This window comes from Eptesicus fuscus, chromosome 7 (assembly GCF_027574615.1).
Source record: "Eptesicus fuscus isolate TK198812 chromosome 7, DD_ASM_mEF_20220401, whole genome shotgun sequence".
Lineage (NCBI taxonomy): Eukaryota > Metazoa > Chordata > Mammalia > Chiroptera > Vespertilionidae > Eptesicus > Eptesicus fuscus.
The window spans coordinates 46,493,772-46,519,827 of NC_072479.1; the positions used below are offsets into that span (position 1 = coordinate 46,493,772).

The 26,056-nt window shown below is 39.5% G+C and overlaps 1 protein-coding gene across 4 annotated transcripts in view; it reads right to left on the minus strand.

The window, feature by feature from the left end:
• Positions 1-26,056, minus strand: part of LOC103292564 (methionine-R-sulfoxide reductase B3) — a 298,232-nt gene that overhangs the window by 144,884 nt on the left and 127,292 nt on the right. For 2 of the 4 annotated variants that reach the window (XM_054718887.1, XM_054718889.1), the window contains one exon: positions 1,144-1,270. The exons of 1 other annotated variant lie outside the window; for it this stretch is intronic. In XM_054718887.1, coding sequence (XP_054574862.1) covers positions 1,144-1,270 — 127 coding nt within the window. Of the gene's footprint in view, positions 1-1,143; positions 1,276-14,802; positions 14,866-26,056 lie in introns of all 4 variants that reach the window. One more of the 4 variants, XM_054718891.1, reaches the window with a different exon arrangement.

The following is a 26,056-nucleotide window of genomic DNA, read 5'->3' on the forward strand; positions in this document are numbered from 1 at the left end:
TTTTGCCCATGCTACTCCATATATTAGAAATGTCCTTCTTCCTCTTTGGACACTTGGCTGACTGTTGCTCACAGATTGAGATTCAGCTCAAACATGATATCCTCCATGAAGCCCTCCTTCAACTTCAGAGAACTTCTCTCCTTTCCACAGCAAAGAGCTAGGACCAGCCTTGGCTGGACTCCCCTAACTTCCCAGGTATAAATACCTTTGGTCTATTCTTAGCACTATTTGGTTCAATGGTCCTCACACAGCTCCAGCTTCATTTTGTACTGGTTAAAGCAACCAGCTTGATCTTGTTTATCATGATACTCTCACTGCTTCACACAATGCTTGGCACTCACAATTAATATTCAACTGTGAATATTAATGAATTGGCATTCTCTATACAAATAGTAATCAAGATATGTATGTTAAGAGAAAATATAAATAATAATGATAATATTCACAGACCTATCTGACCATTGTGATTTTTAAATAAATTAAAGTATTAAACTTATTTTATACAGGCATATAATGAAATTTTGGATTTTCATGCTGCCCTTGTTTAAGTGCATAAAATCACATTTTTTTAAAGTGTGGTGGTTCTAATTTAAAAACCAGTTGAAACATGCTATATTAGTTCTGTTGATTTGGTCATTTGTTCAGTAGAACATTTTTTCTTTTTAACTAACTAACTAACTTTATTATACTAAAGTTGTTCATTTTAATTTTTTTTTTATTTCCTAAAGGAATGGCCACATGTGGAATAAAAAGTATTTCATTATCCTTTCACAAGATGAATGTCTTATTTTGTGTGATTTGGGGCAGTTTCTTATCAAGACTGCCAGCCTCTTATGAACAGCATTATGATTTTCAGATGTGTAGTGTGCATTAAAGAATAAGAAGATATCATGAAATATTAGTGACAATTATATAATGAGCTAGAAAACTGCACAATGTTTCCAAGGGTTGTAAGGATTGTGGAAATAAATGAATGTTACTCAAAGTAGAGTGGTGATTTATAACCAATTTCCGTCTTCAAATTAGGGCTTAGGTAAAAGAAAACGAAATTTAGCAAAGCATTATGGTGTATCATTTCCTGCAGCAGAAACACCCACCCACCCGCCCAGTGCCCTCACTAGGTAGAGTACAAGAAGCAGTGACCTGAGGGAAGCCCACAGGCTCGGAGGGCCACTGGCTGGCTCTTTGTCACCAAATGCAGCAGGTTGAATGCAGACATCACTGTGATATCTTCACCAACAAAACGAGAGCCAAAGAACAGGGGCAAGAGCTGAGTAGGAGAAAAAAGAAAAAAATTAAAACATCACAAATGGTAAACACATCCATTGTACAATTGATGGTTACGGTTTTATCTGGAACTGAACACACATACACAGAGCTAATAAATTTCAAACGCCTACTTTTCAAATGGTGAGCTTACTTTCAACCCAGGATTATTTATATTTTATGAATAAAATATATACAAGAATAACAGTGTAATCTGTGAACACATTTTGCAAGCCGTTCAGAAAAGAGACGAACTTTAAAACAGTTGAAAGGAATTAGCATTTACTAAATTTGTACCATGTGACAGGAACTGTCTGGGGCCTAATAAACACATTGTATCATTTCATTCTTGCAGTAAACCTAGGAGGTAGGTTTTATCCCCCAATAAATATGTGAGGAAACCGAGGCTCAGAGGTCCAAGGGCACAAAGCAAATAACCAGTGAAAAGGATTAGAAAACCCTGTAACATCTACTGCAAAGCCATGTTCTTTCCTTACACCACACTGCTTTCTTCCAGCAATATTTGCAAATCGCCCTCCCTGGAGAAGACTATAAAATATTGTAAGATTAAGAGATTTCTTTTATTAGAGTTTCATTTTTTATTAATAGAGAGCCAAATAACCTAGGGACCACTCAGAGACTTCACTTTAGAAACAGTGTTAAGTTTGAACAAAACATAACGAAGATGAATTTTTCATTTGATTTTATAATTTATAATTTCTACGTTACTTCTGTGAATAATATTCACAAACTAGTCTTAAAAATGGCAAAGATATTTTTTAAAGTTTTTAGAAATGAGTCTTGTGGAAGAATCTCAAAAATGTGTGAGTAATGAACTTTAGAGAAAAGTGCAATCGGTATTTTCTTTAAAGTTTTGTACAATCTTTCTGTTGGTAAAGATTAACTTCAAGTGCAGATGGAAAATAATAGATTAATAGTAACTTCTAATATTTTCTTTAAAATTGGCATTATAAGTGACCTTAACCACTACATGTTCAAAAATGGATATAAAATTAATGTGTAGTTCATTTCCTGACCCTCAGCCCTCCAAAATAAAAGCCTGTTCCTGGTCTCTTCTGACCTCCTTGAAGAACAAACACATAATAAACAGTAATATATTTAACCAAATCACTCTGGAGTATATCTGACAGAAATCTGCTTGTATTAACATGCCTGAACTCTGACTTCTCCAAACTAAACTCACTACAAAACTAAAACATTTTTTGTGTGACTAACTGGAGACAAAAGGGAGGAAGAGGGAAGGTAAGTATCATAATGCACAGCCTGAAAGAACCATTAAACGTAAATAAACATGCCATTTCCACGAGTGATTGCAGAGCAGGGAAAAGAGAGCATTCCTTTGGAGCAGACTACTGACTAATAAAAGATCAAAGGTCTATACCTCACAACACTATAAATAAAAATGTATTTTTTCCTTGTGACCTTCTCTGTGAGGAATAAAGTGTGCACGGTAAATGTAATTACTTAGCAAAGCCACGGCCTCACTGTGCTCCCGCAGCTGATCATAAAACGTCTTCCTATTCTGCTTCATCAACTGCTGTACCAGGCAGCCTGTGCGCCTACCGATGACTGCGGCCATCTGGCTTGTGTCAAAGCCAGCGCACAGGAAGAAAGGGAGTGATGTCACTCTGCAGGTCAGGCAAAGAACAAAGATGCATTCTACAATTAAAAGCTGAGGGCCTCCTATACCCGGGGCCCTCGAGCATGATATGACTGCGTGATTTAATGTTCCCACTCTTGCATTTATTTTTACCCAAATAGCCAGGGCTCCATCTAGTGGCAAATTAGTTTTGCCCAGTTTTCTTTAAAAGCAAACCCAGAAAGTGCTACATTAGCGCCAATAAAGTAGAGCAACAGAAATGATTGATAACTTTTACAAAGTGTAGTCGTTTTACACTGAAGACTACAAAAAAGAGTGATTTTTCTCAATGTTCTGCATTTTCAAATCGTACAAAGTATGTATTTCATAGGATAGGATTTGATATAACCCTAATTATTTTAAAGTTTTAACCCTAATTATAGCGAAAAAACAGCTAATTTTGCAAAATGCATGCAAAGTGACATTACTTAAACACTATTCCAAAAATATGTAGCTGAGATGTAAAGTGAAAAACTGTTCTAAAGAATGGATGCTTGTGTCTGTATGCCTTGGTGAAATCAAACTCATAATCTTCCAAAGAACAAAAGAATCATAATTAAAATGGCTCTAACATGTGACACCAAGAGTAACTTATCTCTACAACAGAAAAAGAAATCTTCTTATGCTATGATGATTTAGCAAAATTAATTTTTCACTAATGTTTTGCACTTAATTTATGTTTACAGTAAATAAAACAAAACACTTTGGCAAACCTATCTAAAATACAGAATGCATTTACATGAAAGATGGGTTATCATAATGGATGTGAGTGAGCTATGGGGTCAGATGGCCTTGGTTTGAATCCTGGTCCTGCCCCTAACTAGTTAGGGCCTAACTAGTTGTATTACCTTGGGCAAGTCACTTACCACCTCAATGATTCAAATGTGACAGTTTCCTCAACTCTAAAATTAGTTAATTGGTAAAAAGGACTTGTAACAACTCTTGGTACATAGTATAAGCTCAGCAAATGTTAGCTATTATTATTAAGTGTATAAGTATTGGCTATATTTTTAAATTACAGAATTAAAATTTTCTAATAGTCCATTTATACCCAATCCTATTTAGAATTAGCAGGCCATTCTCCAAAGACAGAATCCTATTTAGGCCAGAAAGCTAACTACTCTTTGATGGATTTCCACAATGAATTATCCTAATAAAAAAAGTTTGGATAGAGATATCCTAAAAATAACAGTTGATGAAACCCGTAGCATGTGGCAGGTACTATTCTAAGCACTTCACAGGATTATCTCTTTTAATCCTCATGGCCTTATGAGATACCTATTATCATTTTTCCCATTTTTAGATGAAGAAACAGAGATACAGGGAGGTTAAGTAATTTGCCTAAAATATTACAGCTAAGCTAATAAAGAGCAGGTCCCTTAGATAATTGGACTGGATGTTTTAATAGATTTGAACCCAGACCAGCTAGCTTGAGGGCTAGTGCTCTTGACCACTACACAACTGCTGATTAAAAGCCTGAAGTAGTACCAACCCACTCCAGACAATCTGATTCCATGTGTACCTATTAGATTATGTGGCTGATAATAAACCTTAAGGATTCAATTAATTCAAGAAGATTATATGAAGAATCTCTCCCTTGGCACTGAGTGAGAAAAAAGTAGGGAATTAATTAAAAAGTTTGAGACATACTCAGATTTCTATATTTGATCTTTCTGTTTCCATGAGATGCAGCTTCCCTTTCTCTTTCACCTTTAAATTTTTTCTCCAAACTCCTTGGATACACCTATGATATATTCTAAAGACTCCACTTGAATATACCAAAGCTCCAATATGTTGATGATACGGTACTTTTGAGGGCCAAGCTAACAGTCACCCCCCAAAAAAATAAAATTAAAGTTTCAATTTGTTAGCTTTCTTCCCACTGCACTCCCTGAGCTGCCTGGGTGAGGTTCCCTAGCCAGACACAATTCTCGTCCTAAAAGAAGCAAAAGAAGCTCATGCTTCTGAGTGGTGACAATATTTGGTGAAAGAATGAGCATTAAACACCCTCTAGAAATCAGCACTACACAAGGGCCACCAAGAACATCTCTAATTCTCAAGTTTATTCTCAACTTCCTCACTTTTGTATTGCCTTTGACTCAAATACTTGAATAGATGAAAAACATTTATAGATAATCAACATGTTTTTGTCAGACACATAACTTATGCATCTTTCTCATTTCCCAGAATATCTAGCACATCATTCTGAAAATATCTGGTGTTAAAAAATACTGGTTGAACAATTCTAATGAGCAATATCACACTATGTGTTAAGAATAGAATCAGATTACACAATTGTCTATAATTCTCTGCTGAAAAGTTTTTCATGATTCCCCATTGCATATTGCAGGGTCTCCCAAACCATATTATGAGATACAGGAAATACCCTTTCAAGCAAGTTAAGTAGTCAAACAACTGTGGAAATGCTACCCAGTATAAAGGGTCTGAGAGGCTTTGCAGTGACTACACCTGCTTTTTCTCAGTTGGTGCCTCTCACATAGTTTTGACCATAGAAAACCCCTTTTTTTCCTATCACCATCCCGCAGAACACATTCTGGTAAATCCTTTGGATAAAGTCCAAATTCCAAAACAAAGCATCTAAAGTTCTAAATATTCAACCTTTCTCTTGCCATAACCGCATCCCACTCCACACCATGCTAGTCCCATACCAATATACTAGTACTCGTAATTTCACCCAAATAGGTCCACTGTTTCCTACTTCCACCTCCATGTCTTTCTTTATCCCACATCCTCACTCTTCCTGTCACCACTCCCACCTCCCACCTCTCCAATATGGTCCCCACTGAGGCACCAGGCATGCTGTTATATCTCCTATAACACCTTTCAGAGCACTGATTTGCTTATATCTCTGCCTCTCTTTCCTAGATTATAAATATCTTAAGTGCAGGGACGGTGTCTTTTTCATCTCAGTGCCTGGCACCATTCATTGAGTGAAAAAAGATGACTATGTAAATGACTGATTCTATGGAATTGATGGTTTAGGACAGTGGTCGGCAAACTCATTAGTCAACAGAGCCAAATATCAACAGTACAACGATTGAAATTTCTTTTGAGAGCCAAATTTTAAACTTAAACTTCTTCTAACGCCACTTCTTCAAAACAGACTCGCCCAGGCCGTGGTATTTTGTGGAAGAGCCACACTCAAGAGGCCAAAGAGCCACATGTGGCTCGCAAGCCGCAGTTTGCTGACCACGGGTTTAGGATCATCATTTCCCACCCTGTTCTCTCTGCCATCTCAACTGTTAATGGTTCTTAAAAGTAATAATTAGAATTAAAACCAGCTGGTTCCTTCATAGGAATCAGCAGTTCCTATGAAGGTGGGAGGTTGAAAATGCATTCTGACTTGAGACCCCAAGATAATTTAAATGTCCTATTTTGATCAAAATTTTTTACTTCTTCTCCATCTCTTCTCCCCCCACCCTCCCTACCCCCACTTCCCAGAAATCTGACATCCAAAAATTTGCTTAAAATTAGTTTGTTAGTTTTTGGTTTGGGTTTATTTTTATTCACTTTTACTTTTTTCCTTGCAATTGAATGATAAAATGCCAAAGAAAGATGGTATAAACAAGGAATCCAAAAAAACTCACAAAGTTGATAATTAGCTCCAGAATAAACGAGCTGACTGCTAGTAGATTTAAAGGGTCAAACCTAAAGGTCAAATCCCTTTCCAATAAATGACAAAGGAATGTCTACATCAGTGGTTTTTCACAGCTAGTAAAATGTCCCCCCAAAACTACAGGGGTCAAAAGAGAGTTGACATATAAGTTCTTTGGTTATATGCAAAAACCATGGACACAGATAATAAAGCAGTGAAGGCCTGGGAAAGGGGAGAGGGGAGTGGGAAGGAGGGGGTTAACAGGGGTAAAAGGGTGTCATCCGTGATATTTTCAACAATACAGATAAATTTTTTTAAAAAGAGTTGATAAATTTGAATTTTGTCAAGTAAAGACAAAATAAATACAAAAAGCCCCAAAACTCTGATTTCACCATGATAGATAAAGAGCATTCTTTTGAATAGAATATATTTAGTTTTATGGGGGAAATTTTTCATTGTTGCTATTTTTCTCATTTCATTATTAAAGAAGAAACTTCATCGTGGTGGGCCAGCATTTGGGAACCACTATTCTAATTGTCTACTATAAAGTTCCATAAAAACATTTTTGTTCTTATCAGCACAGTGCCTGGTACCAGTTACGCTCAACTAATGTTTGTTGAATGAACTGATCACTCATTTACTTGTTGAAATCAATAGGCCATTAGGTAGAATTGGGCATCCTGTTTGTTAAGCAGAGATCTTTTTGTATTTGTTACAAGAAACACCAGGACCCTGGCTATTCAGAATCCTCAGCCAATTCTCCAAACCATTTTGAGATAACAGCTCCATATTTTTAGATTAGTGTGTAGGTAAGTAATGTTGTTTTACATGCATTTTGCAGAAATAGCTGCTTTTTCACTATAACTAGTGAAAAAATACTATTTCTTCCTTAAGTAACATCCCCTATTGATTATTTGTTAATAGTCCCCACAAAACTTGATAGAACTGAAACTCTATGTCTCTCAGAAGATATTTTATACTAGAGGCCCGGTATACGAGATCCGTGCACTGGGGTGGGAGGGGTACTCAGCCCGGCCTGTGCCCTCTTGCAGTCCGGGACCCCTCGGGGGATGTCCACCTGCTGGCTTAGGGGGATCGGGCCTAAGCCAGCAGTCAGACATCCCTCTCCCAGTCCAGGGCTCTCGCAGTCCGGGACCCCTCGCTCCTTACCGCCCGCCTGCAGTGGAGTCAGGAGAGGCTCCTGCCACCGTCGCTGCACTTGCCAGCCGTGAGCCCGGCTTCTGGCTGAGCGGCGCTCCCCCTGTGGGAGCACACTGACCACCAGGGGGCAGCTTCTACACTGAGCATCTGCCTCCTGGTGGTCAGTGCATGTCATAGTGAGCGGTCATTCCGCCATTCAGTCATTTGCATATTATGCTTTTATTATATAGGATGGTTGATTTTCCTTATTGAAAACATTCTTCACCTGACTTTTCTATGATACTAAAAGCTATCACTTTCTTCCTCCTTTTCCAAAAATTGCTTCTCTATCTCTTATGATACTTCCTTCTGATTTTCAAATTGTGATTATGCTCCACAGCTACCCCTTAGGTATCCTCTGAACTTCTCACTACCATTTCTTGACAGATAACTATAAAGATCTAGCTCTATGCCGGGCAGTTGTGGCTCAGTGGTTGAGTATTGACCTAGGCACCAAGCGGTTGCAAGTTCAATTCCAGGTCAGGGCACATCCCCAGTAGGGGGCATGCAAGAGACAGCCAGTTGATGTTGCTATCTCTTTCCCCTTTCCCTTTCTCTCTCTCTCTCAAATCAATAAAAATATATATTGGCTAGCTGGCATGGCTCAGTGGTTGAGCGTCAACCTATGAACCGGGAGGTCATGGTTCAATTCCAGGTTGGGGCACATGCCTGGGTTGTGGGCTCGATCCCCAGTGTGGGTGTGCAGGAGGCAGTCGATCAGTAATTCTCTCTCATCACTGATGTTTCTATCTTTCTCTCCCTTTCCCTTCCTCTATGAAATCAATAAAAATATATTTAGAAAAAAAATAAAAATATATATTTAAAAAATAAAAGATCTAACTCTAACACTGAAATAAGCTCTAATGCTGTATCTTCTAATATCTACTGGGTAATAATAATATCAACTTATGGGAACAACCAAGATGGCAGCTTAGGTAAACACCTGTACTTGCTGCCTCTCACAACCACATCAAAACTCCAACTAAAAGACAAAACAAATATCATCCAGAACCACAGAAAAGCTGGTTGAGTGGAAGTTCTACAACTATAAGGAAAGAAAAAAGCGCACTGAGACTGGTAGGAGGTGCAGTGGTGCAGAAGTGAGGAGGTACAGAGGAGCGTGCGAAACAAGCTGGCAAATGGGTGCACTGTGTTTTTTTCAATCAGGAGGGAGCTACGAGCTCCCAATTGCTCTGAACTCCAGTTCCGGGCAAGACTCTGGGGACCCAGACTCATATGGGAAGAAACTGGACTGTCTGGCATCGGGACGGAACGTGAGGATGGCTTTCTCTCAGAGGTGCTCGCAGCTATCATTGTTCTTGCACAGGACTGCAGGACACAGAGACCCAGGGACCTCTCTGGGGCAGGGCTGACTGGCAGCCATTGCTGTTTACTCTGCCCTGGTGATTCCCTGAGACATTGCCCCACCCAATTTACAACCCCACCCAAGCTGTGCACAGAGGCTTTTGCATATGAATGGCCTGTCCTGTCTCCTAAAACCTGTCAAACTGCACCTGGGTCAGAGATCCCCAGAGCTTCCAAAAGAAGGCATAAGGCCCTGCAGCAGCACCGTGCATTGTTTCACAGCTGGGCCTCATCTGGGCACTTCCAAACCCCAAACTAAGAGGAGGAATCTGCAGATCTCTCTGTAGCTCCTGCTGGGTGGCCTTAGGCAGTGGTTGACTTTGCACCTCCTTGGAGATCCAAGAGCCAGTGTACCCAGTGGTCAGAGTGAGACCATACCAGATTACAACTCTTCACATCCATAAGCGACACACTCAAGGGGCAGACTCAGTGAGCACCAAAGCCCCACTGAAGCAAGTCCTGCCCCATAAGGGTGTCTCCAGCACAGTAGTTCTCCCATTGTAGACATAACTGGTCCTCACAGCCAATTGGCCTGGAGGTCAATTCCTCCCAGTGATACCAACAGCAATCAAGGCTTAACTACAACAAGACTGTGCACACAGCCCACAAAGGGCTGCACCAAGAGTGTACACCCCAGGTAATTGGGAGGCTGAGCCACTGGGCCCTATAGGACACCTAGCACACAAGGCCACTCTAACAACACATGGAAGCAGCCAAAATGTGGAGACAAAGAAACAGGTCACAAATGAAAGAAATGGAGGCAAGCAAACTACTGGATATAGAGTTCAAAACCATGGTTATAAGGTTACTCAAGAATCTTCTAGAAACCTCCGAGAAATTTAGTGAGACCCTCAAGGATATGAAAAAGGGCCAATCAGAAATTAAGCATTCACTGACTGAAATAAAGAATAATATACAGAGATCTAACAGCAGACTAGAGGATCCCAAGAATCAAGTCAAAGATTTGAAATACGAAGAAGCAAAAAACACCCAACCGGAAAAGCAAAAAGCAAAAAGAATCCAAAACTTTGAAAATAGTGCAAGGAGCCTCTGGGACAACTTCAAGTGTACCAACATCCGAATTATGGGGGTGTCAGAAGAAGAGAGAGAACAAGATATTGAAAACCTATTTGAAGAAATAATGACAGAAAACTTCCCCCACCTGGTGAAAGAAATAGACTTACAAGTCCAAGAAGTGCAGAGAACCCCAAACAAAAGGAATCCAAAAAGGACCACACCAAGACACATCATAATTAAAATGCCAAGGACAAAAGACAAAGAGAATATTAAAAGCAGCAAGAGAAAAACAGTTAGTTACCTACAAGGGAGTACCCATATGATTGTCAGCTGATTTCTCAACAGAAACGATGCAGGCCAGAAGGGAGTGGCAAGAGATAATCAAAGTGATGAATAGCAAGAACCTGCAACCAAGATTACTCTACCCAGCAAAGCTATCATTTAGAATTGAAGGTCAGATAAAGAACTTCACAGATAAGAAAAAGCTAAAGGAGTTCACCACCACCAAACCAGTATTATATGAAATGCTGAAGGGTATTCTTTAAGAATAGGAAGAAGAAGAAAAAGGTAAAGATAAAAATTATGATCAACAAAGTGACAACAAATACATATCTATCAACAAGTGAATCTAAAAATCAAGTGAATAAAAAATCTGATGAACAGAATAAACTGGTGAATATAATACAATCAGGGGCATAGAAAGGGAGTGGACTGAAAATTCTTGGGGGGTAGGGGTTTAGGGGGTGCTGGAAGAGATTAGACAAAAATCTTACACCTATGGATGAGAACAGTGGGGGCGGGGGGTAAGGGCATGGGGTGCGGTGGGAACCAGGTGGAGGGGAGCTATGGGGGGGAAAAGGAACAACTGTAATAATCTGAACAATAAAGATTTATTAAAAAATATATATTGACTTGCATTTGCACACTTATGTTCTAATGTACAATGCACTTAATATTGTTATTCAAATATTTTCCAAGTGTACATCTTACTATGATACTGCTAATGATAGTCTGCCGGAAACAAATCAGTTTCACTAAAAGAGAGATGTTGACAGGAAGCCAGGAAGGCTGGTCAACAACCTTAATTGCTCTAACCACTCACCCTTTAGTTGAGACATTGTTAGCTGAAGCAGCCTCCACCTCTGTTTGTCCTATGTAAATTTCTGTTATTTCCTGCCTAAGGGCTATGTGTAAATTTCTGTTATTTCCTGCCTAAGGGCCATGTGTAAATTTCTGTTATTTCCTGCCTAAGGTGTTTTCCCCATAGCCTCAATAAAAGGGATGGCAGGGCCAGAGCAGTCAGTAGTTCTCCCACTAGAGTGGGACTACCGCCTGGCCCCCCATATCGCCAAATTTCTCCAAGTCTCTTTTCATTTGTGTGCGGCCCTTTTCCAGAACTCGAACTCTGAACCGGAACCCTGAACCACGCAGGATGTGGAAAGGGGATCCCACAATAGTCAATTTTGAGCACCTGCACTAGGTGACTGTGTATGTGTGCATATAATATTATTTAATCCTCACATCAACCCTGAGCTAGGCATTCCTATATATAGTAGTCTTAGTACTATTTTCCCAATATTTCTGGCTCTCCATTTTCCAGGCACATGGCAAGAATGTATCTCCTGGCCAACCCCCTGTGGTTGAGTGAGACCATGTCACTAGTTCTGAGCACTAAGTTGTGAACAGAAATGATAATGGGTGTCACTTCTGAGCCAGAGTACATCAGTTGTTGATGTGAGACTCTCCAGGTCTTCCTTTCCCGCTCCAACAGTGACCAGCAATGTTCTATAATTAGATGGTGGCTGCTCCATTAACCATGACCCTGGAGCAAGGAGACATCAAGCAGAGTTCCCATCTAACAGATGATGAACATGCATTGCAAGCAAGAAATAAATTTTCAGTGTTTTAAGCCATTGGGATTTGGGGATTGTGTGTTCCAGAAGAAACTAAGGTTCATAAAATAGCTTGTTTGAGGTCATGTGAGGTTAGTAGATGACAGAGCTGGATTTGAACTAAAGTCTATTTTAATCTCTTCTACTTCATTATAAATTCCTCAAGCGCAGGAATTCGTGTCCCACATTGCTGTCCTTGTTTGGGAAAAACAACGGGGTCTGAAATGATGAGAACTCCTTTGCCAAAGACAATGAGACCACCTTGAAGAGCCCAGAGTCTCTCATTAGTCATCCCTTCTATTCCTAAATATTTCATTACCTTGGCCTGAAGATATTGCTCTCCTCTCATACTGAGACATCAAGGGCTAGGAGAGAATTACTTTGCCTTGCATCAACTGGCACTTACAAACTGGTCCAAGCCCTTCAAGAACTAAGATTTCACTCATCTGTAAAACTGACTGAGTAGTTCCTGGTCACAATAAAATGACTGAATACAAAGATCTCATTTCCTGAAGTGACTGAAAGCTCCCTGGAAACTAACCACATTCACTGCATCTTCTCTTATTTATCTAACAAGACTAGAGGCTCGGTGCACGAAATTTGTGCATGGAGGGGGGTTGTCCCTCAGCCCAGCCTGTATCCTCTCCAATATGAGACCCCTCGAGGGATGTCCGACTGCCCGTTTAGGCCCGATCCCGGTGGGCAGTCGGATCCCTAAATGGGCAGTCAGACATCCCTCTCACAATCCAGGACTGCTGGCTCCCAACTGCTTGCCTGCCTGTCTTCCTGATTGCCCCTAGCCGCTTCTGCCTGCCAGCCTGATCACTCCCTAACCACTCTGCTGCCAGCCTGTTTGCCCCCAACTTCCCTCCTCTTCCGGCCTGGTCACCCCTAACTGCCCTCTCCTGCAGGGTTGATCACCTCCAACTGCCCTCCCTTGCAGGCTTGGTCCCTCTCAACTGCCCTCCCTTGCAGGCCAGGTGCCTCCCAACTGCCCTCTCCTGCTGGCCATCTTGTGGTGGCCATCTTGTGTCCACATGGGGGCAGGATCTTTGACCACATGGGAGCAGCTATATTGTGTGTTGCAGTGATGATCAATCTGCATATTACTCTTTTATTAGATAGGATAGAAGCCTGGTACAGGGTAGGGGCCAGCTGGTTTGCCCTGAAGGGCGTCCCAGATCAGGTGGGGGTTCCCTTGGGGTGTGGGGCGGCCTGAGCGAGGGGCCTGTGGTGGTTTGCAGGCCGGCCACACCCCCTGGCAACCCAAGCAGAGGCCCTGGTATCTGGAATTTATTTTCCTTCTACAATTGAAACTTTGTAGCCTGGAGCGGAGCCAAGCCTGGGGCTCCCTCCGAGGAGGCCAGCAGCCATTTGTGTTGGGGTTATAATTGAAACTTTGTTGCCTTAAGTGGGTGGGCCCGGCCAGGGTATGCAGAAAGCTTTGCTTCCCCTGTTGCCGGTGGCAACCCTGGCCTGCTCTCTCAAGCTCCATTCTGCCGCCATTTGTTTGAATTTGTTTACCTTCTATAATTGAAACTTTGTAGCTTGAGTGGAGGCTTAGGCCTGGCCAGGGCAGGTGGAAAGCTTGGCTTCCTCTGTTACCTAGGAAACCTTGCTCTCTGTGGCTGTAGCCATCTTGGTTTGGGTTAATTTGCATACTCACTCTGATTGGATGGTGGGCGGGGCTTGTGGGCGGGGCTTGTGGGTGTGTTGGAGGTGTGGTCAATTTGCATATTTGTCTATTATTAGATAGGATAAGTCAGTGCGCAGATGCAGACCTTAGAAATAAATGCCTTGCTTTTAATCCATCTATAAATATTATTTTAAAAACTATTCATTTGTCATTATGCTAGAAAAATGTGTATCCTTTCCAGTGGCCCAGAGATCATGACCCTGGACCTAAGTAGATGGAACCGAGTAATAGTTCACTTTTTTGATCTATAAGTAAACAGTCTGTGTGTGTGTGTGTTAGAAACAAAAACTTGACTGTGGTCTCAGAACAGAATGTAAACATTAGTAATTTCATAATTTAAAACAAAAATGTATATAGCTAGTAAAATATAAAGAAGGCCAAAAAGAAAGGCAGAAGAAATGGTAAAAGTATGAGAACCCTCATCGTATAAAGAGATACTAACTAGACTAGAAAATTCTAGTTGACCTTTAGAATCCATTCTTCCTTGTCTTAGTAATAGAAACTTCTGAAATTTTAGCTGAAAATACAGCTACATTTCTCAGCCTCCCTTGCTGTGTTGTGAACATTATACTCAGTTTTGGCCAATGGAATATAAGTCAATACAATGTGTGATCTTTCAGGTCACCTCCTTTAAAGAGAGTCACTTGCTTTAATCTTCTTCCCCTGGGAAATGGCAGTACACCTGGACCATGGGATGAAAGCTACTTGATGAGGAAGGCAGATTTAACAGGTCATGAGGCAAAGCTATCCAACCTTGGGCTATCAACTATCTTTGGTTATTATGGGGGAGACAAATAAACTTCCACTTATGGAAGTCACTCTACTTAAAATCTTTTTTTGTCACAACAGCTTGGCATGTAGCCTATCAAAAGTTGAAGAACAAATACTATATTATTTAATGTTAGAAAAATAAACATGGCAATTAAAAAACAATAGAACACTAAACAGAACAGAGAAGAGAGAGCAGACAAATCTTTATTTTCCATAACTGGATGTTACCTGAAATTGATGAGCTAAAAAGTAGTGCTCTACCTATATGGACTAAAATTAGGGAACTACCAGAAGAATGATTTTTAAAACATTATTTCAGAGGAGTGAGACAGAGATGGGGAAGAGTGGAATTGGACACTGCTGCTTTTCTTCTTAGGTTCCCCTGTATCAAGAATCTTGTGCAGGTTTATTATTAAAATGAAGCTTATGGCCCTGGATGGTGTGACTCCATTGGTTGGGCATGCACCAAAAGGTTGCTGGTTCAATCCCTGGTCAAGGCACATGCCTGGGTTGTGGGCTTGATCCCTGGTGTGCAGGAGGCAGCTGATTGATGTTCTGCTTTCAAATCGTTCTTTCTCTTTCCTTCTCCCTCCTCTCTCTCTAGCACTCAATATTTTTTTAAAAATAGAGCTTTATACATGCAAAAAAGATGCAGTGCCGCAACAGACTGTTTCATCTAAATAAACACTAATGCAGTCTGACTAAATTCTATAAACTACAGTATCTATAGCCTTAAAATACTACTTTTAATGAGTTTAATATAAGCCCTAAAAATATGTATCCTTATATAATGTTTTAAATATTTTAAATTAGAACTTTGTGGATCCCTGGCAGGGAAGCTCAGTTGGTTAGAGCACTGTCCAATATGCCAAGGTTGCATGTTCGATTTCTGGTTAGGGCACATACAAGAATCAACCAATGAATGTACAAATAAGTGGAACAACAAATCAATGTTTCTCTCTCTCTCTCTACCTAAAATCAATAATAAAATGTTTAGCCCTAGCCAGTTTGGCTCAGTGGACAGAGCACTGGCCTGCAGACTGAAGGTCCCGGGTTCATTTCCAGTCAAGGGCACATACCTCAGTTGCTGGTTCCCAGGCCTCGGGATGCATGCAGGAGGCAACCAATAGATGTGTCATCGATGTTTCTCTCTCTCTCTCTCTCTCCCTCCCCCCCTCTCTAAAAATCAACGGAAAGATATCCTCGGGTGAGGATTAAGAAAAATAAAAATAAATAAATAAATGATAATAACAATAAATTTTTTAAAAAAGAACTTTGCCACCATTCTAGGAATAGAAAAATTTTAGCACTGAAATAGCAAATAAATGTTTGCTCTTGTATCGTAATTTTAGCATCCTTCCCCTCCAAGGTCAGTACTTTGTTACACAAGTAAGAAAGTTATGAAATAAAATTCTCATGATGGTATGCACTGTGTCTTGTACATGATACAACAGATAAAGGAGATGTTTTATGAAAACAGACTCCTTCTAATCTACTGAAAGGTAAATCTTAACGGCCTCTCTCAGCTAACTTTGATACCATGTTGAACTTAGGAGGGTAAGCCCTGAATAAGATCATAAAGTGAAAGAAATAAACTATTTGCAAAATACTCTTTTGACTTTGTCCTACAGTGGTGTTCTCTGCTAATTTTAGGTGATTAAATAGTGATTTAAAAAGAAATGATGGGAGTATTTGGATATGATAAAGAGTTTGAAGTATTCTACGTGTACCTCAAACTCTTTATCATATCCAAATACTCCCATCCACCCAGCCACTAAACCTCAAACCTGGGAGTCCCCTTTAATCATTTTCTATTTTAACCACTCATACCCAATCAACACTAAGTGCTGTCCATTTTATTTCCAAGATATTTTTCTAACATATCCTTTTCCTCCCTCATCTAGAATACAGTGCTGGGCTCTTACTGGTTTTCCTGCCTGCCCTGACTCCCCTCTTGCCACCCTCCACACGGCTGCAGGAGCGCTGTGGACCAGCTCTACCACCTCAGAGCCCTGCTTCCTGTGCTCCCACTGTGCACTAGCAGCTACGAGAGAAAATGCAGCCTGTCTATTTTGGCAGCAAGACCTATCAGGTTTGCTTCTTTTTTTTTAATTTAATAAATCTTTATTGTTCAGATTATTACAATTGTTCCTCTTTTTTCCCCCCATAGCTCCCCTCCACCAGGTTCCTACCCCACAGGTTTGCTTCTTTTCCTACTTGTATAACATCAGTCCCCAACACTCCCTGGTATGCTCCATGAACTCTCTTGTTCTTTCTCTCAAGTACTTCACACCGTGCCTGACCCTTAGTAGGCACTCAATAAGTACTTGTTGACTAAATACATATTCTCTTCTGATAACAGTCAACTACCTATCATTTCCAACACCCCTTTTTTACCTTCACCATACCTCACCATATATTCCATATTTATAATCTCTTCCATCTTAACCTTCAAGACCCAGTTTAAATATCATCTCCTGTGGAAAACTTCTATACAGCTATTCCCCTCACCTTTCCCCATGTCCCTTCCATTAGAAAATGAGTCAGTTCTTCCTCTATACTACTTCCTGCTTTGGTACTTCTCTTTCAATGTCCATTATTACACGCTGGGGTTTTAGGTTTATACATGCCTCTTATAAACTCCTTGAGAGTAGTCAGTGACATTCACCTCTTACAGAGGTGAATCAACAAATGTTTTCACAGGACTGAACTCAAATGTCACTCCCTCTCTGTCCCCCATCTCTGTGCTTAAAGTCCACACCCTAGGACTAGAGTCCTATAATGTATCTAGGCATGTGCTATACAGGAAAGAGTCAGACCTGGGTTCAAATTCTGACTCCAGCTGATAAATCTTGAGCTAATTAGTTACTTTCTCTGATTATCAGTTTCCTTATCTGCATAATATAGTTCATTACACTTCATTAAGTTTTGGAAGGATTAAATGAGATAATATTTTTGAAAGTAACTAGTAGACTGTTCAGTGAATTTTACTTCCCTTACTGAGAAGGAAAAGCAAGAGGAAGTCTGAGATATCATGTAGAGGTAGAGGTAGAGAATGAGAGAGAGGGGGACTGTATGTGTGTGTGAATATGTTGGAGGGTTTAGTTTAGTTTCGTTTTGAAAAGGGTAATAATGAGGTGATTGTCAAACACAGCGATTTTCAACCAGTGTGCCGTGGCAGGCACACTGATGTGCAACAAGAATTTTTAAAACACGCAGTACCTGACATGCAATTTAGTCAAGGGCACTGACCTCTTTTCCCTTAGATTGTCAAATAAAAACATGACAAGAGCCAACACAACAGTAGCCATCAGTGTGAATGTACTTTTGTCAGATCAGCAAAAAAATGTATTTTTCTTTTTTGGTCGCAGAATTTTAGTAAATAGTTTATGTGTGCTATGGAATAAAAAAAGGTTGAAAATCACAGTCTAACAGATAAAACTAAGATCAATTTAAGATTAACTTTTCTATTTCAGCAATGATATTTTAGTGACTATAAAAAAAATCATTATCTTTGACCAAAATAAGAAAAATTTCAAGTTTTGCAACTAACTGTTTCAGTTAATCATAGAGAGTTAGCGAACCTTATGTACAAATGAAGCAATTGTACTAATAAAACAGAAATGTGACAAAGTAAACTTTTGGTCAACTCTAATTTAAACATCTCAAAAGGAGTTATAAAATATTGTTGCAATTGAACTAAAACTGCCCATATCACTCACTCAAAAGTAAAATTGTTCTAGAACTTAAACTAATTTTGCATCATGACCTTTAGAATTATCTACAGCATTGTAGGTATTGAATTCCCAGTAGTAACCTTGTGACTGACACTAATTTGTCATCTGAATGTCAGTAAATTGCTTCTTGGTTCTTCTTCCATATAGAATGATAGCAACTTTTTTCATTCCATAATTACACTAGTATTTACATTCAGGTTATTCTAAAAGCATTTTCTAGCCTCCTAATTATGCTTTTTAAAATTAATTCCTCTTATTAATTAAATGTTGTTTTGCAAGGGAGTGTTAATATGTGATATAACAGCCTGTAATTCCCTGAGATACCGGGAGAGCTCAGAAAATGTGTATGGGTACATTCTTCCCCATCCACAAAAAAATAAATAAATAAAGACACTAGGACAGGCTCTAGCCAAATAACATTTGAATCAAAATATCCCTAAGACTGCCCAGCCAGTGTGGCTCACTGGTTGAGCATTGACCTATGAATCAGGCGATCAGGGTTCAATTCCCACCAGGATTGCAGGCTCAATCCCCAGTAGGGGGCATGCAAGAGGCAGCTGATCAATGATTCTCTCTCATCATTGATGTTTCTTTTTTTTTTTTTTTTCATCATTGATGTTTCTATTTTTCTCTCCCTCTCCCTTCCTCTCTGAAATCAATAAAAAATATATATATATTTTTTTAAAATATCCCTAAGACTGCTTGGCCATTGTGGCTCAGTGGTTGAGCACTGACCTATGAACCAGAACATCATGGTTGGATTTCTGGTCAGGGCATATGCCTGGGTTGCAGCTCAGTCCCTAAAACTGGTGAGGTAGAGGTTTAAAGGTAGGTATAATCACATATGCAATAGTTGAAACTAAAAATGAAGAGACCCACTCTGAAAAAGTTCCATAGATATAGTGCAGAGAGGATGTATTGAAAAAAGAGCCAAATCCCAACTCATCTCATGTGTGAACATTGTTCCTGCAAGTTAGTGAAAGAGAATCTAGCAGATTCCCATTAGGTTCTAATTAGAAGCAGCCAAGGCCAGACAGCAGGTAAGTCACACGTATGGGGAGCTTAGTAACTAGCACAGGGTATAATGGGACCCAACAGGTAACTGTGGCAAGCATTTCTGATATTGGAAGCCACACCTCCAGGGGTTGGGTGGCAATATTCATGCCTAGTGTACCAAAGATTTGGAAAGCGCTGCCATGGCTGACTTTTCAAAAAATAGGCAAACCTGGAAAATACCAGGGGCCCTCCCCTAGAAATATTAGATGTCACTGGAATCCAAGAAAAGAAACTTCAGCCCTAAGGCAACAAACACTCATGAAACAGCCACCTGTACCAGTATTTCTGATGCTGCTTCCCTCCTCTCTACCTGAAGCCACTGGAATCTGAAAGTTAAACTCATACTGTTGTTATTAACCTAGTTATTAATAACTGGAGAAGAGCAAAGGGGAGGCCAACAATTTAGGCATGTCATTTGGGCAGCTTTGCCAGAAAGCTGCAGCATTCCACTCCCAGGGAGCCACCGGTCCCTTTACTGCAGATCACTGTGGGAAGGGCCTGGACAGGGAGGAGGGTGGATGCATGTGCAGTAAGTCTGGGTGATGGAGGGAGGGTACTTTGTCAGTCACATCTGGAAACAGGTCATTGGCCGGAATGGACATGGCCACTGCAAGGGTGAGAAATTTGGATATTTAATCCCCTAAACAAAGAAACTTTCTCTCTTGGTCCTCTCGGCACACTTGGCTCATGACTCACGCTTGGCTTCTGGGCATCCTCCCATGTGGCCCACGGCCTTGTGGACCCTCACACACAATGGACTCATGAACTGTAACTAGCCTGATGCTGAGTGGACCCGGCTGCAACATGGTAAGAAAACTCTGGACACTGGCTTTGCTTTTAGCTCTACTGAAACCCCAGCTACACTTCTTCTATGACTGGAATGGGACTTTGGAAACACAGGGATGTAATTCTACACAAATAAAAATCACTCATCCTCTCGTGTGAGTCTCAGAAAATTCTTTTTCTCAAGGTATCATAAGGACCCCACCTCCCCCAGCATCCAGTGGGGAAGATGACATCCCAATTTCTCCAATAATAAAACCACAGTAAACCTAAACTTTTCTCTTCTGCCCTTTATCACCCTGAAAAATTAAGAAGAACACATACCACATAGAAGGCTTCTCATTCCCCAAACCGGGCAAACCTCTGCGGCATTCATCTCCTACTCTATTTAACAAATAGATGCTGGGGATGAAGTGAGCAACAAGATGCCATGGTCCCTGCCACCATGAATCATACATAGTAGTGAGAAAGGTATTATTAACAAGGGCAATAAAGATCACAGAGAGACAAAGAAGGAATAAACATCTTATATAACACGAGTAGTCTAGTTTGGGAAGCATAAGAACATGTGACTGGAGGTTGTATTTAACATTTAAACTAAGAATTAAGTAAAAAGTCTGTGTTGCCCAGATTAAGAATCAGAGAAGTATTCCAGACAAAGAAAGAGACCAGCAGTGGCCCTGAGATTAGCGTGAGGATAGCCCATTGGAGGTTATGAAAGAAGAGCAGTTGGCTGGACAGCGTGAGGAGTAGAGGGGGTAGGCTAACAAGGTAGGCAGAAGCAAATCTTGGAACATATACAGGGTGGGGCAAAAGTAGGTTTACAGTTGTGAGTATGCAAAACACAATTTATTCTTGTATTATTATTCATTAATTATTGTATTATTTTTCCATACAAATAACTGTAAACATACTTTTGCCTCATCTTGTATATGAATTTGAAACTTCATCCTAAAGAGAAAGGGACATAACCTAAGCAGAGTAACACGATAAGATATGCAAATTAAAAAGATTACCATAACTGAAAGGTAGGAAATGGCTCAAGCAACTGCACAAATGGTAACATCGTTCACTACACTAGGGAACAAGATGGGAGACTTTAGCTTGGGCCGAAAAAAAAGTTCAATTTTTGATATGTTGAAGGTACCTAAGATTCAGCCATGCAAATGGAGATGGTATAGGGGCAAGTGGGTATAGAGGACGATGCCTTAGTAAACAAAACTGGGTTTCTGGGTAGACTTAGGGTAATTAATTTTATACAGATATAACAGAAGCTATGGAATAAATAAGACTAATAAAATGTGTAAAATGTATCAAGAAAATGTCAGAGTCCTAAGGAACGTCAGCATTTAGAGTTGACCTGGAGAAGAAAGAACTAGCATATAAGAACTAGCAAGAAGGAGCAATGGCCAGAGAAGGGAGAGGTCCAGGAAAATCTTGCCCCAGAATGACAATGATGATGATGATGATGATGTTACAGGCTAATGTAATTACATATTATCTCATTTATAATTACAACAACCTATGCGGTAGAAACAATACTATCTACAAGTGAAGAAATTGGAGCACTGATAATTTAATTAATTTGCCTAAGATCACAAATCTAACAAAACTGTTAGAAACCGAGAGAAAAAACTATTTCTAGGAGTGAGTGGTCAATGTACTAAATGCCCTGAAGTCAGAAAGATAGGGACCAAATTGAGTCCTTTGCGTTTAATGATATTGACACCATCAGTGGCTCCAATCAGAGCAGTTTCAATAGAATAGTGTGGATGGTTCTTGTTTGTATACCTTATCCATCAGCAATCTATCAATTTTGCTGCCAGCACTGTGATCCAAACCATTATCAACTCTTACCAAAACCACTGAACTAGCCCTAAATGGATTGTAGGGGGTATCTGACGCCCTACAATCCATTATCTCCAAGCAGCAGCCAGAGTGATTATTTTTTTAAATCTTGAAATCATTGTTTTATTTTATTTTATTTTTTAATTCTTTATTGTTTAAAGTATTACATATGTCTCCTTTTTCTCCCATTGACCTCTCCCGGTCACTCCCACCCCCAACACATGCCCTCACCCCACTAATGTCTGTGCCCATTGGTTATGCTTATATGCATGCATACAAGTCCTTTGGTTGATCAGAGTGATTATTTAAAAATGCAAATTAAATCCTGACACTGCCTGCCTAAATCCTCTAAGGGCTTCCATCACACAGAGTAATATTCCACTCCTCATACTGGTCTAAAACCCTATATGATCTGACCCTCCCTTTACCCTCAACTCTAACCATTTTCCCTCTTGCTCCTACCACAAAATGTTTTCCTCACTCTTTCCAAACTGAATGGAAGTTCCTCATCTCTCTGGTTTATACTGCATCCCCAGGGATTAGATAAATTAGTGCCTGACATGTAACACAAGCTAAATACATATTTTTGGATGGATGACAGATAAAGAGAGACAGCAAGGATGTAAAAATATTTGTAAAATAACTTGGTTACAGAGGATGGCAAGTTGAATAGGCTTTTTGTGTTTTTTTTAAGTTGAGAGAAATTTGAGTATATTTAAATAAGAGATACTGGAAGATTATCCAAGAGCGTGGGAAAACTTGAAGACATCGTAAAGTCACAGAATGTATAAAAAATTCATCTTTTAGGAAATTAATCCATTTAGGAAAAAATTAAGGCCATACAAGGAAGTTATGGTACAAAAAGATTTTATCTCTGTATACCAAAGTATTTTGTTCTATAATTTTGAGGGGTTGGGAAAATCAGTATTTCCAATCACTATCAAGAACTTCTTTTTATTTTTGTCCCTCATGATCTCCTTTGGTTATTTCACACTGAAAGGGAGTTCTAATTAGCAATTACGTATGTCTGCTTAATAAAATAATTATACTAAGCAAATACATCTTAGTTGGGAAATCCAAGGCTCAAAAAGATTAAATGATTCTTTTAAGTTCACACAAATATATTTTTAAAAGAGGATGTCAAGCCAACGAGGTGAAGATCAGTAATTGGAAAAAGCTTTGGAACAGGATGCAGACTACACATCTTAAAAGCTTCTCTGTGTTATTTCTAAATACTTTAATGCTAAAAATTTATTCTAAATGTACTTTATGTGAATTTAAAATAAATCTTTTTTTATGTGAAATTTATTTTTGTTCCTAAAAATGGGAGCCTACCACCTTGCATTGTATTACAGTGTATTGTGTTCAGTGTCTAAAAATGCTAATTGTCATAATATAAGATGCTATGTATCTGTTACTTAAAACCTGGAAAAGCAAGGCCTTTATTCCATTTTTACTCATTTGAACATATTTATCCTGCACTGAAAATGCATTACTTTCGTACACTGATATTAACTATTATCCAAGAAATAAGAATCAGATCCCATAAGAAAAGACTCACAGTCTATTGATAGATTCAGTTCTGAGAATCCTGTCAAAAGGCTGATGTAGGAAGTATATGCATATTGCCTAATGTTACTCAACTTAAGGTCAAGGACCAAGAAAAGAACTACAGCTCAATTAGAGTGCAAATTGGAGCACAGGTACAAATGAATGTTTGCCTAGTTCAGTTCAAGGCAACAACCATTGCTTGAGCATTTTTACTTTGAGCTAGGTTTTATACTAGGACCTGGGGATATAAAAATAAGGCATATCCCTGTTCGCAACTTCACATTCTAGCATAGTCCTTTCCCCCAAGTCATGTACTCTGTTTAGCAGTCTTATATGTACAGGAAAATCTTTTTTAAGGTTTATTTAAAACTAGGTAGGTGAAGGCTTGAACACAAATAGTAAGGTCTCAGGCTTCAGTAAAAGATTTTAGTGTTTCCTTAGACAAATTAGACATTTCTTGTTTTCTAGTTAAGTTTCTTTAAAAATAGAATATTTCTTATTTAATCAATTTGAAATAGATACCTTCTTTATTACTCCAAATTCTTAAAATTACATTTTTATAAATTGTACAGTATTTTAATGTTTGGTAGTAAATATTTGTCTTCCTAAGGTTACTAGTATACATGTAAGAAAATGATAGCTTATTAAAAACTTGATGAAAGAGCAAATTAAAAAAAAAAAAAGAGGATGTCATTTTCTTAATATGAAGAAACTGGTCCAAATTATCACAAAAAATTGATGGAAACAATTCCAAACCACGGGCCAAAAGTAAAAAACTAAAAAGTTTTTAAAGGATAATGTAGAGGCATAGTTTCCCCTTCTAATCCATAATAATAAAAGTATAATATGCTAATTAGATCAGACATCCTTCCAGACGTCCTTCCTTCCGAACAAAGCCACACTGAGTAGGGGCCAAGGCAGAGGTGGCAGAGGCCCCCAGCCGCAGCGGTGGCAGGTGGGGGCCGGGGCCAAGGTCCTTGCACGAATTTCGTGCATCGGGCCTCTAGTCTATATATATAAAAGTGTAAGTGACCGTTTGACCATTCGACCGTTCAACCATTCGACAGGTCACTATGACGTGCACTGACCACCAGGGGGCAGATGCTCAATGCAGGAGCTGCCCCCGGGTGGTCAGTGCACTCCAACAGTGGAAGCACTGCTCAGCTGACCGACGGGCGCCAGACGCAGGGCTCACGGCTGGCCACCGCATCCCGGAGACTGCAGCAGAGCAGCAGCAAGCCTACCAAGTGGCAGCAGCAGGCGCCATGGGGCCAGGGTGAGCAGGAGAGGCAGGCAGAGCAGCAGGCAGTGTTGGACTGCTGGTTTCAGCCTGATCCCCACTGGCTATGCCGAAGGACCCCACCAGTGCCCAAATCCGTGGTGCACCGGGCCTCTAGTTATAAATAAAAAGCAATAGTAAATCCCAGAGAACTGGGGGGGGTGGGAGGTGGAACTTGTATAAGAAAGTCACGGTCTAACCGTGAAGCAAATTAAACTGAGGCATGACATTAAGCAATTGGTGTTATACAGGAGAATTAATTTGAACATCACACTAGGGTCATTCCTTTTGAATGTGACAGAAACATTTAATATCTTCAAAAGTTAAAGGGAGAAAATATAATTAAAAGAAAAGGCTGCATAGGAGTTAGAATAATGTAATGATTAAGAGCATGGAATCTGGAGCCAGACTGCTTACATTCAACTAATAGTCACACAAATTATTGAATGACTGTACCTCAGGCCCTAAACTTAATATATGAGTTATCAGGATTCTACTGTACCTTCTTCATAAAGTTGCCATGAGCATTATATAATATATGTAAATAATAAAAACTTAGACTAGTGCCTGGCTCATAGTAAGATCTGTTTGAGAATATTTGCTATTATTATTACCACTATCATTATTGTTATTATTTGATATATGGATGATGACACTTAAAAGCAACGGGAGAAAACACAAATATTTGACTCCTTAGGAAAACACAAGAACCCTAATGGATAAACATGCAAAGAGCAGAAATACATTAAAAGTAGAAAACACGTAATTTAAAATGCTAATCTTTTAAAAATAAGTTACATATACCAGTATGGATAACACGAACATAATGTCACGGGGTGGGGGGGAGAAGGGGGAAGTCACGAAATTTAAGGAGATGATACCATTTATATAGAGTTCCATAACATGCAAAACTAAACAATAAAGTATGTAGAGACATATCAATGATAAAACTGTAAGGAAAACAAGAGTTTATCAGTTGTCATTTATTTTAAGTGATAATCACAAATGTGTGACTGTGGGTACCTCAGAGCAGAGGAAATATGTGGCCAGTCAAGGTCACACAGGCAGCTTTAATATTCCATTTCTGCTGGGTGGGCGTTCCCAGGTTTTAAAAATTATTATTTATGTAGATACTACATATTCTTTTTGTTTGTGTAAAATATTTTATAATAAAGGGGCAAAAACTTACTGAGACATTTTAAAGACAAGAGAAGATGCTTTTAAAAAAAGAGAGAAGATACTGTTTTTAACCTGTCAATTAAGTCAAGTTTTTTTCTTTAAAACTCAATGGAGAAAATCTTCTTTAATGGTAAAACCAA